The sequence below is a fragment of the Lampris incognitus genome, chromosome 10 (assembly GCF_029633865.1).
Source record: "Lampris incognitus isolate fLamInc1 chromosome 10, fLamInc1.hap2, whole genome shotgun sequence".
Taxonomy (NCBI): domain Eukaryota; kingdom Metazoa; phylum Chordata; class Actinopteri; order Lampriformes; family Lampridae; genus Lampris; species Lampris incognitus.
Window position 1 is genome coordinate 15,161,587 of NC_079220.1, and position 15,921 is coordinate 15,177,507.

The window sequence follows — 15,921 nt, forward strand, 5'->3', positions numbered from 1 at the left end:
ATCAGTGACGTCATAAGGAAACGTCCGGTCATAACAGCGTGGTCGTTTCAACTTGTAACCAAGGAAAGTGATCGGAGGCTGCACGGGCTAACGCTGTCTAAAAAAAAATAAAATAAAAAAATCCGATTATTGTAATCAATCAGTCCGCTTAAAGTGATCGTTTTGAGTCTTTCTTACATTAAAGAAACATTTTAGATCCACGGTATTTCAGGTGATCATATCGGGATGAACGGATGATATTGTAAACGGTTTCCACTGAGGGTTAATTATGACAGACGGCCCCCCGGAACTTTTATTCGCTATTTCTTGAGAAAAGGTTTGGAGGGGGAACAATAACAGTGTCGGACCAACATGGTCGCAAAGTGTTGGGGCAATATTAGCTAAAGTGGGATTTAAAACATCGTATTCGTTGTGCATTTGATAGTGTTCATTATAAATTGAGAAGGCACAGTGTGAAAGTCAGCTGATGACTTATTTGATAAATCTGTGAGCTGATCTAAGTATAATCTTTAGGTCATTGTTCGGTATTCTGCGTTGACGTCGTTAGCTATTTCAACGAGCTCTCGGGGTAGCATTAACGTTTGGATGCAAAAAATAAAAAATAAAGTTATGTGGGGTGAGATTGAACCACAAATTGAAGTACAAACGGGTTCGTTGGAGATTACAGACATACCCACAACATATGACCGTAAACCTCCGGAATCTGGATGCAAACCAAATAGCTACGGGAACACTAAAGAGCTACCGCAGGTGAGAGGGACATAACTTTAAACTACATTTCTACCTGTATGTTTTGGTGCCCTTATTACCGAGTCAGTGAAATAATCAGTTCCCTTTATCATCATCGTCATCGTCATCATCATTGTTATTATTATTATTATTATTGTTGTTGTTGTTGTTGTTATACTTGTGCGCACGCGTGTTCTTCTGCTATAGTTTGTGCGTACCAATTTGAGTTTTTAACCATAATGGGGGGGGGGCATTTTGACCGCTTCTTACTTAAAGTGTTTGTTCTATGGCTAGGATTTTAGGGTAAGGGTTAGAATTAGGATTAGTCCTATAAATGAATGTAGTCAATTGGGATTCTCACAAGTATGTGTGTGTGTGTGTGTGTGTGTTCACCCCTGTGATAAGGTAATTAATAAATCACCAATATTTCATTAGTTTCCAGTTGAAAAATAAGTGCTGTGTTATAATTTATAGAGGTTGCCTCAATACAGTGGTCCTTATCCCGTTTTCCATCTCATCCAACCCATACATAAAGAACCGCTGGCCTGATTATACCTGGTTTTATTATTTGAAACTACTGTCTTTTTATTACCTTTTATTATTTTAAAGAACCACTGTCTCACACTCAGCATGTGAATTTAAGCACGTTTAAGCATGAGTTTTTGTATGTATGATGTGTGTACTATACGTATGTGTGTTGTGATGTTGGCAAGTGTGTTCTGTGACAAACACACAGTTCCCCTTTCAGAATAGCCTAAATGTAATCTATGACATCTTTAACATCATGTGTTAAATCCACTTGCTAATCCTTGGAATGTCATTTCTCCTGTGCAGAGCAGTAAGGCATCTTGCTCACCTTTATTAATGTGCAGTATTTCTTTTCTTACTAAGGTGAACAAAGATGGTAAAGTGGATTGGTGATTAGCTCTGTGACTTGCACTGTTGCCTCTTATCAAGAGGCTCCTGGATTTAGTACTGCTGCTTTGGGATTGACAACGAGAGCTCAAAGTTGCACCCCCTGAACACCAGGCCACAAAATGTGAAGTCAGTAAATCTGAAAGAGGCTGCATTTTGGTTTTTGTATGTAATCTAACATTACTTCCTCTGTGTGTGTGTGTGTCTGTGTGTGCGTGTGTGAAGCCAACTCCACCATATCCCCAGGGTCTATCCAGCAGTGTGAATGATATGGTAGAAGCAGTGGCTGTGAGTGGTAGCCCAGTGAAGAGCCAGCAGATAGGAGAGGCTGAGCTGACACTGGCTCAGCGCAGAGAAGAGCTACTGCAACAGTTCAGGAGTAAACCGCTGGTGTTTCTAGAAAGATACCAGGTAGGGATTAGTTGTGTGTATATGCTTGTATGTCTCAACTAGTGGCTGAAGTAAGCAAAAACTTTCTTAAACAGATTAAGACTTTCATTTTGAACACCTATCCCATATGAGAATCTAATTTCCAGGCTCATCTGAAGCCCCAGCATCTGGCAGCATTCTCCCATGTCAGCTCTGACCCACGAGCCCAGCACTACTGTCAAGTAATACAAAGACGGGCAATAGGACGCACTGACAGAACCCGGGTCCGAAACCAGCGATATGCTGCCCTCAGAGCCCTGCAGAGGGGTAGGGGCTCCCAATATATCCTAGACACAAAAGCCATTTGATAATTATATTTGATGGTTATATTTGCTCGTCACCAGATTTAGAATTCAATGCTGTCTCCGATACTGGCTGCCAAGTGACTGACTGGTCGACTTCACCTCTGTTTCTCTGATCTTCATACTGAGCTACGATTTGATGATCAGTCAGCTGCTCAGCTAGCAACATTTCAGTTCTGTAACCAGTTAACTAGTTACATGTGGTTTTGGAACGTTAACAAATCAGAATATTCACCATTTTAAATCTTGATAGAAGAAGAATGCAAAGGCAGAAAGTAACCATGATGTTATATTCACTTTGAGGGACCACCTTTCCAAGTGTGCAGTTACAAAGCATTTGGTGTGAGATTTGATGCATGTAAACATTTTTAGTTCTGTGTTGACCTCCTCAGTCACTACGCATTGACCCCATCAATGTTGTATTCTTCCTCCATCTTCTTAAATGCAATCCCGGACCAACGCACACACACACACACAACCCACACACACAAATGCACACACATCCTTCTGTCTCCTTTCACAGAGGGTCAGTATTTCAGTGAAGAGCAGATGCGGATAAGAGAGCCCCTGCTGTATGAGCAGTATATCGGCCAGTATTTGAAAGATGAAGAGGTGAGACAAAATGATGCTTCAAAAAAGGTTGAATCTGTTCATCTGGATACAACGTTTATTGACAGATACGTTTCATCAGTCAACTAAGTGACTGCTTCAGTCTAAACTGACTGCAGGTATCCCTACCCTTATAAACAACACAGTTGTATTACGACCGAAACCAGCAACCAGTTTCATATGCAAATATGGGCATGACCATTAACTAGAGTTTCAATGGCTATTTGTACTTTACGCAGAGGATTTGGGAATGTTTGCAATCACAGCATTGTAAGATGGTGACAGATGTACTCTTAGCCCCCCCCCCGGTTCAGGGATAGTCATTCCCTCTTAACATAGATGGCCTCATTGACTCCCCGTTCAATACAGCGTTCCCTCCCTATCAAGGATGTGCACATCCTCATCCCTGAAAGAGTGGCCACTGGCCTGTAGATGGGTGTAGACTGTAGAGTCCTGGCCTGACGTGTCAGCTCTCCCGTGTTGTGCCATCCTCTTGGCCAGCGTCTGTTTAGTTTCCCCAGTGTACAAATCACGGCATTCCACCTGGCACTTAACAGTATACACTACATTGCTCTGTTTGTGCCGGGGAACTCGATCCTTGGGGTGGACCAACTTTTGGCACAAAATGTTTTGGGATTTGAAAGCAACTGACACGTAGTGTTTGGAAAATATGCATCTCAACTTTTCCAACACTCCCGCCACATACGGAATTACCACCGGTTTACACTTAGACAGTTGTTGTCTTTCTCCTCTCTTCAGTTGGCTGGTACACTGTTTGGGTGTCTTCCTGGCTTTGACAAATGCCCAGTTGGGATAACTACACTTAACTAAGACCGGTTTAATGTAGGATTTCTCCCCTTTCCCGGCCGCTGGCGGGGAGTTGGGGGCTAAGAGTACATCTTTTGCCATCTTACAATGCTGTGATTGCAAACATTCCCAAATCCTCTGTGAATAGTACACATGGCCATTGAAACGCTAGTTAATGGCCATGCTCATATTTGGATATGAAACTGGTCGTTGGTTTCGGTCGTTATGCAACCATATTGTTTATAAGGGTGGGGATACCTGCAGTCAGTTTAGACTGAAGAGGACACTTAGATTAGTGATGAAACGTATCTGTCAATAAATGTTGTATCCAGATAAACTGATTCAGCCTTCTTTGATTTTCTTACCTGGATTATTGAGCGTGCAGAAAGACACGATGCTTGGTGCTCTGACTCATACATTATTTTTGCTTACAAAAGTTTATTTTGTTTTTAATTTTTTTTTGGTTGTTTGTCGACTCAATTGTAAGATGGGGTTTGGTCACTGAATTGCATCTAAGTTTCTGTTATTTATTTTATAGGGTCCTTTTTGTTAATTTTGGCTCAGTTGTGAAGTCTTTTACTCATAATTTAGATACTGGAGCGCACCCTGGAGGCCATGCAGGGAGAAACTCAAGGAGAGCTGGGATGCTCAGGGAATGGCACAGGGCTCTCCCACATCCTCGTCAGCTCCTACCAGGAGCGGCTGATCCAAAACAGGCTGGAGGAGGAACAGGAGAGAGAGAAGGCGGCACAGGAGGAAAACGAGGACGACGAAGATGATGGTAAAAAGGGATACTGTATAGTTCATCATGGAGTATATGGAGAGAAACCATATTGACTTGAAATGGAAAAAATCACAGAAAGATATGCTTTACTTATATGTAAGACTTAATATATATACCGCTTTATATATTGTACAATTTTGTACTGATGTGTACCTAGTTGATAAGGGAAGAGACTGGATTTCTCCAGGTCTTGAAAAAGAGGCCAGACCAATACACTTCCAGACATAATTAAATGTCTTTAATTTAGTTTTAAGGTTTTTAAAAATGTTAGTTTTTTTTTAGTGTGGTTCCTTTTTTTCTAAGATATAAATGTGCACATTTAAACCTTTTTTCTAATTCAAATGTGTTTCCCCCTAGCTAATATACTACTACTAAAATCTATATAAAAGTCTTAGATTTAACTTGCTGGAATTTTACTACCTAAACAGAAGCAGATTTCATTCCAGAAACTCTTTCTCTTGCACTCCCCCCCCTCCGTCATTTTCCCTCCCCCACCCTCCATTATTTTCTTTCTCATCCTCTCATCCCCTGCAATTCAGTTATTTTGTATTAAAAGTAGAGCAGAGCAGAACGACGTTTCACCCCCCCCCCATTTATTTCCCAATCCCCCTTATTCAGAGTCTTGTCAGCATGTGTATCTCCATCTTCCTAGATGACGGAGAAAAGGAGGAGTGGGAGCCCAACCAGGAGGAGAAGGTTATGCTCAGGGAGGAGTTCATCAGTCAGATGCACCAGCGCTTCCTTGACGGCAAAGACAAGGACTTCAACTACAGGTCAGCCAGACTATCACTGAGCCATTGAGAAGGTACTTACTTACCTGTACATCTAGCAGAGAGGTGAAGCTGGTCGGGATCTGTTGTTTTGCTGCAATAGACTTTGACAGGGCAAATGTTTGCTGCCGTGGATGTTTCAACCTTGTTGGTGTTTCATTTGAAGGCCAGTCTCCTTGCTCACATCACTCAAGGTCATGCATCATGTACTTTCAGTGTACTAGGTTTCACTCCAGCACTAAGGCCATGTCTTACCTCATTCTCCACTCATCCATTATCTCATGTCTCTCGCTACTGTATATTGTCTGAATTCTATGGTTTTGATAGGCTTAATGATTTCATAATTCTTCCCTTGCTGTCCCCCCATGTCAGCACCTTGAAAGACCTTATTTTGTTTTCTCAATACAGCTGCGGTCTCATTAAACCTAACATAGTGAAGTCTAAGTCGAAAATATGTTGCAAAGGTACCTGACCACTAAGAACTGAAACTTGTTGGAATTTGCAACTGAAACTGGAATATGAAGTTTAGCTGTCCCGATTCTTGTGCAAGGTTTGCACTCTAAAGACTGACAAATGTTTGGATTGTTGAAAATGTTGTTTGCGCTTTGTCAAATTGAGCCACTGTTACAGCAGCTTAAAGCTGAGTTCTATGACAAGAATGAATATTTCTCTCTCTGTAAAGACTAGTGAGTCTGCAAAATTAATGATTAATGGTCACCACAAAATGCATAGTAGTCCTACTCTTGCACACACCGATAATCTTAGCTTTTTGTCTCGGTGGGCCATTTTGTTAGATTTCGTATGGCTGTGTTTATCTGTTCATTTCTTTGTCTGTTTTACAGTGAAGTGGATGAGAACCCAGATTATGACAACTTGGATATAGTTGACAGAGATGCCGAGGAAAAATACTTTGACGACGATGATGGTGAAGAGGAGGAAGATGATAACGATGTATTAGACGAGGAAAGGGACAATGAAGAAGATGAAGAGATGATGGAATAGTTCTTGAATTGTTTAAAAAATGCTTCTGTCACTGCACTATAAATACAACATGTAAAATGTGAATTGTTTTTTTCTTTAGATTTTTCACCTCTATGTTTGTACATAGAAAGGCTGGTAATAAAAATTGTCTTTCTTTGTAGTTTGAGGGGGTATTGCTTTTTTTTCTCAAATTGGAAAAAAATATGAAAAAAGACAGATTTTATTAATCCCTTAAAGAAACTGATTGGTGCAGCAGCAATCAGTCTAAGCAATAATACATAAAACACAGCGAGAGAGACTAAACATTTTTTTTAGAAACTACATTGTTGGGGGGGGGGGGTAGGGGGGCTGAATGTGCTTGTCCAAAGGCTCGTTTGTAAAATGTACTATGTGTAATTATGTTTGAATCCTGGCCTCTTGTTATTCAGCAGTGTGAATAATAATGCATGTAAGGCAAAAGATAAATTCAAATGGATTAACATTCAGTTAAAGATTTAAATGCAAATTGTTTGCTGCATAGTTTGCAGACAACCGCAACAGTGAGCTAGTATACCAGAAACTCGCAAGTGGTGATGATGTAAGGGAATATTTGAACACATGGCAGGATGCAAGCTAGGTAGAATTATTATAGGTGGGCATGAATTTTACCAACTTTGCAAACACCAGTTCTGTTTGACAGATTTTTTTTACAGTGCAATATGTCAAAATATCTGAAATCCCAAATTAGGTTTTTAATCTAATGTAAACCCCAAGTGCTTCTTAACCACCTTGATAGCTGAAAAATCTTTTCACATGAAAAGGCCCTTAATCCAGACCACACTGACCAAGTTTTTATGATATGGAAATTGATGTGATAGTCGCTGTTTATATAATAATAATAAACTTTATTTGTATATCACCTTATCAATCCTCTCTGGTAATTTGCATACAAATGTCTTAGACACCCAGGGGATAAATATTTTTTAGATTCGCCTCTCTTTATTTTAACTATTTCTCCTGACCAGCAGATGGGGTAAGAGAAGAACCCCTCCACCTGTAGGAAATGAGTTTAGGGCCTGTAGGAAGAACCGGATTTTATCCACTGGCAGGCAAATTGTTGCGGTATTGAAGATCTCCTTGTTGCTCACGTCTGAACTCCCTGCCCTTGCTTGGACCCCTGCCCATACTTTTGTCAGTAAGGGGCCGTGTTTTGCAGCCTTATAGCCATTTTGAGGAATTTCAAGTCTTTCTCTGCATATGTGTATTACAGCCCTTAGGCATGTCGGATTGCAGCCATGTCTAATAAATTTCATTTCAGTTATAAACTGAATTATAATTCTCGGTCATATGTTCGGCTGCGCAAGTTCGCCTCCAAAGCCGTTCTTATAAATAGATGCGTCATTCTCGCCTGTTGATGGTGTGACGTGAATTAATACCCGCGGTCGACCGGATGAACGGAGACCCGCCTGTGTACACGCCCGTTCTGCTTTCCACTTTGTAAACTCCGCCATTCCAGGCTATCTAGTGTGGCGCAGCGTGCGCACATCCTGTCACCGGGAGACGACGAGCAGCATCAGCAGCGCCCGAGAACGCGTGTTGGAAGTCCGACATGTAAGCGGACGACCCGGTCCGCTCTCCAACTTTGGGTCACCGACGATTTACACCAACGAGGAGAGATGGATTTGTTTTTCAGTCATTTTTCAGTCTTTGTTGCCACCAGGTGAACTGGTGGCCGCGTTTTAGGTCCGTAACACAAGTTGGGCGAGTGGAGTCTGGTCTGGTCTGGAGGAGGCGTGACCGCAGCCGGAGGGAGCCTAGCCAAGCTAACTCACATCCTCACCTGGCGATTCGGTTGTTCGGTTCACATGAGCAACTGGACTGTGGTTTGGTCGCTGTAAAGGCGTCGAGATAATTCCAAGGTACGTGTTTACACACACCACAGCCCCCAACCGACCCTCTGGTATAGTGCAGATTATACAATGCCGGTAAAATTAGCATTTTGGAAGTACAATTGCAAAATTTACGGAGCCAATTTCCTGCCAAAACCTAACAAACAAACAAAACATGTTTTATAAATGCCCAGCGATTCACTGGCAAACCCGGTGTGGCTTGCCAAAACCAAACAAAACACCATTAACAAACTACTGCATTTTGTTTTGCAAATACAACATGTACCTATCAAACAAAAGAGTCTGTACCTTTCAAGCAAATACAACATATTTCTGATACATCATGCTTCAGAAACAAATACAGCATGTCTTAACAAGTACAAACAAATCTAGAGACCCCCCCCCCTGAAATAATCACGTGACTTGGCACAATCTTTCCGCCATGATTGTGCAGAGGATTTTCTCACAAACGTCCTGAGTAGTTCGACCTCCAGAACAGCAGGTTGCGCCTCTGAGTCGGTCGACACGTCGGGAGGCTGAGCAAAGCGGGGAGCAGATTGAACAGCCGCTGTGGATTAGTGAAAGCAGTTCTCTTCATTGTACTGAATCATTAAAGTTCATCAGTAAGATTCGTTCCCAGTATCGTTCAGTGCCTGACCGGAGTTCCGACTGTACGACTCACTGAACCGAAACACGGCCGAACGTTCAGGTCAGCTGTTTGCAAACTGAAAGCTGCTATAACAAAGCCCTACCCTATCATGTATAGCACATATATTTTCGTGACACTTAATTATTAAATAAAATATCTGGTACTATTTCCTACCTCGTTATATGTGTGTGCGTAATGTTAGACGTTAGCCTATGTACAATATCAATCTACGTATATATCTGGATTGCTGTCCAAGACCAATGTTGCTGAATCATTGCAGCTACATGTTAGCAACCTGAATCAGCTGTATATTTGCTGCCTTGAACACACCCCATTCCTCCTGTGAATGAAAGACTAATCACTCACTCAGTGAGTGAGATGCCCTTGCTGGGCCTCCATACCCAGTATGCTTTGCAGGCCAAGAAAGACCAAGCACTCCCAGTCAGAATCATGTTTATTGGCCATGTAGGTATCCACAAACATGGAATTTGACTCCGGTTTCATCGCTCTCTCAGTGCACTGAAACACAGAATAACACTACAGCACCAACATCCATCCATTATCCGAACCGCTTATCCTGCTCTCAGGGTCGCGGGGATGCTGGAGCCTATCCCAGCAGTCATTGGGCAGCAGGTGGGGAGACACCCTGGACAGGCTGCTAGGCCATCACACAGGGCCCCCCCCCCTCACACACACACACACACACACACATCCATACCTAGGGACAACTTAGTACGGCCGATTCACCTGACCTACATGTCTTTGGACTGTGGGAGGAAACCGGAGCCCCCGGAGGAAACCCACGCAGACACGGGGAGAACATGCAAACTCCATACAGAGGATGACCCCCAAGGTTGGACTACCCCGGGGCTCGAACCCAGGACCTTCTTGCTGTGAGGCGACTGCGCTAACCACTGCGCAACCGTGCCGCCCCTACAGCACAACAGTCTTCAGAATATACGCAAGGATTGACTTATACAGGTGAAATAAGACGAAATAAAGTGCAGTGATGCAGAGAATATGTCAGAAATGCTGAAATAGGTGTTAGCAGGTTACTTACATACATGCCTGAAGTAAATGGACATGACAAAGAATACCAGTATATGTGCAATGTACAGTACAGTATATACAAAATGGCTGGATTTATTGACAGTGTTAAGCATTCATTTGAATGACAGCCCATGGAAAGAAACTGTTTTTATAGCTGGTTGTTTTAGGGTACAGTGCTCTGTAGCACCTGCCAGAGGGGAGGAGTTGGAACAGGTTGTGACCAGGATGTGATGGGTCTGCAGTGATTTTGCCTGCCTATTTCCTGAGTCTGGAGATGTGTAAGTCCTGAATGGAGGGCAGGTTGGCACCAATGATTATCTCTGCAGACTTAACTGTCTGTTGTAGTCTGTCCCTGTCCTGTTCGATGGCTGAACCAAACCAGACAGTGATGGATGTGCAGAGGACAGACCGGATTATTGCAATGTAGAACTGAATCAGCAGTTGCTGAGGCAGGTTGAACTTCTTGAGCTGGCGGAGAAAGCGCATCCTCTGCTGGGCCTTTTTGATGGTGGGCATCTCTGTTGGATGCCCACCTTAGGTCCGAGGAGATTGTGGAACCCAGAAATCTGTAGGTTTTGACCGTAGACACCATGCTGTTGAGTATGGTGAGGAGGGGGCAGTGTTGGGAGGCTCCTTCTGAAGTCCACTGTCATCTCCACTGTTGTGAGCGTGTTCAGCTCCAGGTTGTTATGGCTGCACCAGAGGGCCAGTTGATCAACCGCCCGTTCATATGCAGATTCGTCACCATCCTGGATAAGGCCAATGATGGTTGCATTGTCCACAAACTTCAGGAGTTTAATAGTCTGGTCACCTGAAGTGCAGTCATTTGTGCAGAGGGAGAAGAGTAGAGGGGAGAGCACACATCCCTTGGGGAGGGGGGGGGGTCATGCCAAGCATGATGTAATTTGTATAATGCCTTCTGTAGATCTATGAATTAAATGGTTTTACCAGCACATTTTTGGGCCATTTTGGCTCGACAGTGTGAATTTCATACATTTAATAATGACCTAAGCTGAAATAATAGGGGATGCATTACTCGGCAGGTACAATCAATTCTGCCGAAAAATGCACGCATTCCTTAACACTCAGTAATGACACTTCAAATCAAATTTGACAGGAATCAAAGGGTTTTATCAGCACACACTTTATTTGACCAACATTGACAGAGTGAATTTGAAACCCCACGTTTATTTTTCCACATTTGAAATGCTCATTTTAGTGTAACTATCTGAACTCATACTTTCATCGACAAAGAACACCGAAGAGTTCGCCTTTAGGTTCAGTTAATTTTATAATGGACATTTGGTGCTACAAGCAGCTGAAGCAGTAGCACGGCGATAGTGAGATTGCGGATACAAGCGGCTGAAATGAGTTTCCTCTGTAGGGTGTCTGGGCTCAGCCTTAGAGATAGGGTCAGGAACTCGGACATCCGGAGGGAGCTTGGAGTAGAGTCGCTGCTCCTTCATGTCGAAGGGAGCCAGTTGAGGTGGTTTGGGCATCTGATGCATAAGATGCCTCCTGGGCGCCTTCCTACAGAGGTTTACCGGACACGGCCATCTGGGAGGAGACCCTGGGCTAGACCCAGAACTCGCTGGAGGGGCTACATGTCCAATCTGGCCTGGGAACGCCTTGGAATGCCCCAGAGGGAGCTGGAGGGCGTTGCTGGGAAGAGGGATGTCGGAGTGCCCTACTTGGCTTGCTGCCACCGTGACCCGACCCCGGAGAAGCGGCTGATGATGAATGAATGAATGAATGAATGAATGAATGAATGAATGAACATTTGGTGCTATATTTTACATATTTTTATTTTATATATTGCCATTATTTTCTTATTAGTCTACTAATGGTCTTGGCAAGAGACTTATCTATAAAACACAGTTTTGATAATAACAATAACAATACACCAAAACACCCCACAGGAGAACAAGGCAGATAATCATAGGTTCCACTAATTTTATAATAGACATCTGTGTTATGATATTAAACATACCACCCATCAACAGGGAAATATAAGCCTCTTGTCTATGATACCGGTCTCTCTCGAGAGCTCCAGCCAGCTCACAGTGGCTGGACGGCTGGTCACCAGTTTGTGGAGCTTCTCAACTCTGAAAACGTTTCGCTCTCAATTTTCATAAAACTGCCAATACTCAAAATCTACATAGTTGATTTCTCATCTCAGAAATTATCAAAAGTGAATTTAATGATGAAATAGCGTACAAAAATTGTAAAAACCTTCCCCTTGTTGGCCTGTTTCTCCGCTACCTTGATGTTCAGTCATACTCAGGTATGGAGGCCCAGCAAGGGCATCCCGGCTGTTCAACCTGCTCTGCTCAACCTCCCAGCACATTTAAATCGACACATAGCGCCACCTGTTGTTGTGAAGGGTGACTCACTCAGGAAATTTGTGACCGAAACCTCAGCACAATCACAGCGGAAAAATTGCGGCGAAAGTCATGTGATTTTTTTGGGGGGTCTTTGTACGAGATATTTTTTGTACTTGCAAGACATGCAGTATTTGTTTCTAAAGCATGACGTATTAGAAATGTTGTATTTGTTTGATAGGTATATTTCTTCTTTCCATCCATCCATCCATCCATCCATTATCCAAACCGCTTATCCTTACTCAGGGTCGCGGGGATGCTGGAACCTATCCCAGCAGTCATTGGGCTACATTTTGTATGACATGTTGTATTTGCAAAACAAAATGCATTAGTTTGTTAATGGTGTTTTGCAAACTACACTGTCTTTGTTAGCGAATAGTAGGGCGTTTGTAAAACATGTTTTGTGAAGTTTTGGCAGGAAATTAGCTTCATACCGAGTTGGAAAGACAAAAAGACAAACTGTTCATATAACTTATCCTTAGAGGAATGATTACTTACAAAAAGCAACTCATTTACCTTCACTTTTTATTCTGCCAACTGAGGTGAGTGTGAAATGGCTGCACCGTTGGTAATACTGTCCAATGCGTCTGTCACCCCTAGTCTAGACCTCATGCTTATCACACCTAGTCCACACCTGTGTGGGTGTTTTTGAAAACGTAGCCTTTTTTATGCATTTTGGCCTTTCGTCCACATGCAAACTGTGTTTTATGCCACTGAAAGTGGACCTTTCGGGCATCCAGGTATTGTAGCGGTATATTCCTTTGCTTACCAACACTGGGATTGGCAGTTCGAATCCCCGTGTTACCTTTGGCTTGCTCGGGCATCCCTACAGACACAATTGGCCGTGTCTGTGGATGGGAAGCTGGATGTGGGTATGTGTCCTGGTCGCTGCACTAGTGCTTCCTCTGGTCGGTCGGGGCGCCTGTTTGGGAGGGAGGGGGAACTGGAGGGAATAGCGTGATCTTCCCACGCGCTACGTCCCCCTGGCGAAACTCCTCACTGTCAGGTGCAAAGAAGCGGCTGGTGACTCCACATATATTGGAGGAGGCATGTGGTAGTCTGCAGCCCTCCCCGGATCGGCAGAGGGGGTGGAGCAGCGACCGGGATGGCTTGGAAGAGTGGGATAATTGGCCACGTACAATTGGGAGGAAAAGGGGGGGGGGATTAAACCATCCCACTTCTGACACCAATGTAGCGAATTCGGGGGGCAGCCCGAGAACTGCCGCAGCCAGGACGCAAAACCTGGATCTCGTGCACCACAGGCGACAACGTTAAACAAACATGTGTTTTACACAAACAATAAACCATATTTTTCAGATTCAGAACCCCCACCCTGGTCAACTTTTCTAACTTTAATAAAACCCATAACCCAGAATCCAGTCCTTTCTATAGGTTCAGTCAGTTTGGCAAAGGGAATATAAAAACAAAATTTAGCACATTTATTTTTTTATTTTTTTTCCAGAACAATTTTAAAACCAACTTTTCAGAATGTTTGAGGAAAGACTCCGTAAAGAATTGCTAGAATGCTTAGATTTTGTTTTTCAAGTTTATTAGTTTTCATCTCAAACAGTAACACTAAGTCCAACAATTACTAAGTCCAACAATTGAATTTCCGTTCCTGGTGTGGGAAGATGGCGGCACAAATTCACGTTTGCAGCGGCCTCACCCAGTGCAGGTGTGGGAAGATGGCGGCATGAATTCACATTTGCGGTGGCCTCACCCAGTACCGTCCATGCAGTGTCTTTGTCCACGTCTGCGTCTAAGTTTGTCTTCATTTGATGGCTGGGAGAGCTGGTGCTGGAGCAGCTGGGAGAGCTTGGTCTGCTGCATCCTGTGGGCTCAGGGACCACGGCCCTGCCTGGAGCTGTGCCCGAAGAGGTAACGCTGAGGGCGGTCTGACAGGACGCGGAACTGGGGCAGGCTAAGCTAAATGCTAGCCCATGCAGACCGGCAGTTCCGATAAACACCGAGGGTGGTCTGGCGGCGTCCTCGCCTGGCCTTGTCTGTGTTTTTAGTGTCGTCATGTGGAGTGCAGGGAGGTGTGCCGAAGGCTGGGAGAGCTAGCGTTGGATCGCCTGAGGGAGGCTGGTCTACTGCATCCTGTCGGCCCAAGGACCACGGCCCTGCCTGGAGCTGTGCCCGAAGAGGAAATACCGAGGGCGGTCTGACAGGACGCAGAAGTGGGGCAGGCTAAGCTAACTGCTAGCCCATGCAGACCGGCAGTTCTGATAGTCATCCTGGCTGGCGTTCGTTCTCCTGGACAGTGATTTTTATTTTTTTGTAAAGTTAAGATATATGTGTTAGTTTGGACATATGTGTTCATGTAGTTCTTCTAGTTTTTGGATGTGTGTTTTTGTCTGTGTTGCACTATTGTGGGCTGGGGGAAACGATGTTTCATATGAAATGAAATGACAAAGTGTTTCTGATATCTGATTTTACAATCTTCAATTCAGGGAACATTTTGTACGTGAAATAATTTAATAAGCAATTTTAGTTTTTCTTTCCTTACAGCTTTTGAGTTTTCCAAAGCCATAACTCATCCACGGCTGCAAAACTAAACTTATTTGTGGGGAGTCACTGAAGTTGTTTTGCAATTCCCTCTGGTTGCGACTTTGTTCCAAGATTGTGTTTAAGAAATCAAAGATCAGTCTTTTCTCAGCACAGCAGAGGATTACTCTGGCGTTGGTCTGGCTGCAGTGTCCCACAAACTTCCATGGAAGTGAGGCTGCTCCTGAAACGTAATGTCTGTGTGTTATTATGTGTGCGAGAGGTGTCCTTTTTTTAGGCTGCCTTCCTCATTCTCCTAGTCCTGTCTCTCTCTCTCACACACACACACACACACACACACACACACACACACACACACACACACACACAGGCCAAAACTAGGTCAGATTACCATTAATAAATCCTCTAGTCAAAAGTAGAGCGATAGCTGATATTGTGTAAAACTACATGAGCCCACATTCTTACTGAATATGTGCTGCTGAATTCCTCACCAGATCTGCAACCTTGAAACTTGTCTCTAGGCCCAAAGACGAGCCTGTCCGTCATCATATCTCATTTAGTGTATGTGATGACTTTTATCAACATTGACTAGATATTTGTCATGAGGATGTTACAATAAAGCAGAGACTTCTTCCTGTTCTGTCCCCTGTGATGTGAAATAGGTCAACGAAGGCCAGACAGCATTCCCGCCGCATAAGCAAGCGATAGTTTAATGTTTATAATGCTCACAGTCATCATCGATACTCTTTAGAGTTTACTGCATGGTATCAAAATGACAAGATAACACCAACACAATACCTTGGGCTTCACACTTTTGTTTTATATTGTCATTTTGAAGGAAGACCAAATGACATTGCCAGTTTGGTTCACACACTGATATAACCTGATTGTGGTCGACTAAAACGGTTTGCTTTTATGTTTCTCCATTTCTCATTCACTGGCATGATTTGAAGGGGTCGAGCAAGGTCCAAAGTGGGTCTGGTAATGCCTGTAAACACACGTTCTATTTTTGTCACATGCATGTGCATGCATGTGTGCATTGTACCATGCCAATTACCCCACTCTTCCTTACCCCCTCTCCTGATCCGGGGAGGGCTGCAGGCTACCACATGCCTCCTCTGATACGTGTGGAGTCACCA

At 43.6% G+C, this 15,921-nt stretch overlaps 2 protein-coding genes across 2 annotated transcripts in view; both read left to right on the forward strand.

Moving 5' to 3' along the window:
* Positions 1-356: 356 nt before the first annotated feature.
* ccdc97 (coiled-coil domain containing 97) lies at positions 357-7,182 on the forward strand. Its single transcript, XM_056288270.1, has 7 exons — positions 357-750; positions 1,870-2,055; positions 2,181-2,340; positions 2,899-2,987; positions 4,383-4,572; positions 5,228-5,348; positions 6,188-7,182. The coding sequence occupies exons 1-7, from the start codon at positions 586-588 to the stop codon at positions 6,345-6,347; spliced, it is 1,071 nt and encodes a 356-aa protein (XP_056144245.1). The 5' UTR covers positions 357-585; the 3' UTR covers positions 6,348-7,182.
* A 693-nt stretch (positions 7,183-7,875) lies between these two features.
* Positions 7,876-15,921, forward strand: part of LOC130119739 (myocardin-related transcription factor A-like) — an 84,869-nt gene continuing 76,823 nt past the window's right edge. Inside the window, exon 1 of the mRNA XM_056288345.1 lies at positions 7,876-8,224. The gene's annotated coding sequence lies outside the window, so the exon portion shown is untranslated. The remainder of the gene's footprint in view (positions 8,225-15,921) is intronic.

Coding starts and splice junctions, on each gene's coding strand:
- ccdc97 (XM_056288270.1), top strand. CDS start 586: ATGCAAAAAATAAAAAATAAAGTTATGTGGGGTGAGATTGAACCACAA. Junction 2,341..2,898: donor CCTCAGAGCCCTGCAGAGGG/GTAGGGGCTCCC, acceptor CTCCTTTCACAG/AGGGTCAGTATTTCAGTGAA. Junction 2,988..4,382: donor AGTATTTGAAAGATGAAGAG/GTGAGACAAAAT, acceptor CTCATAATTTAG/ATACTGGAGCGCACCCTGGA.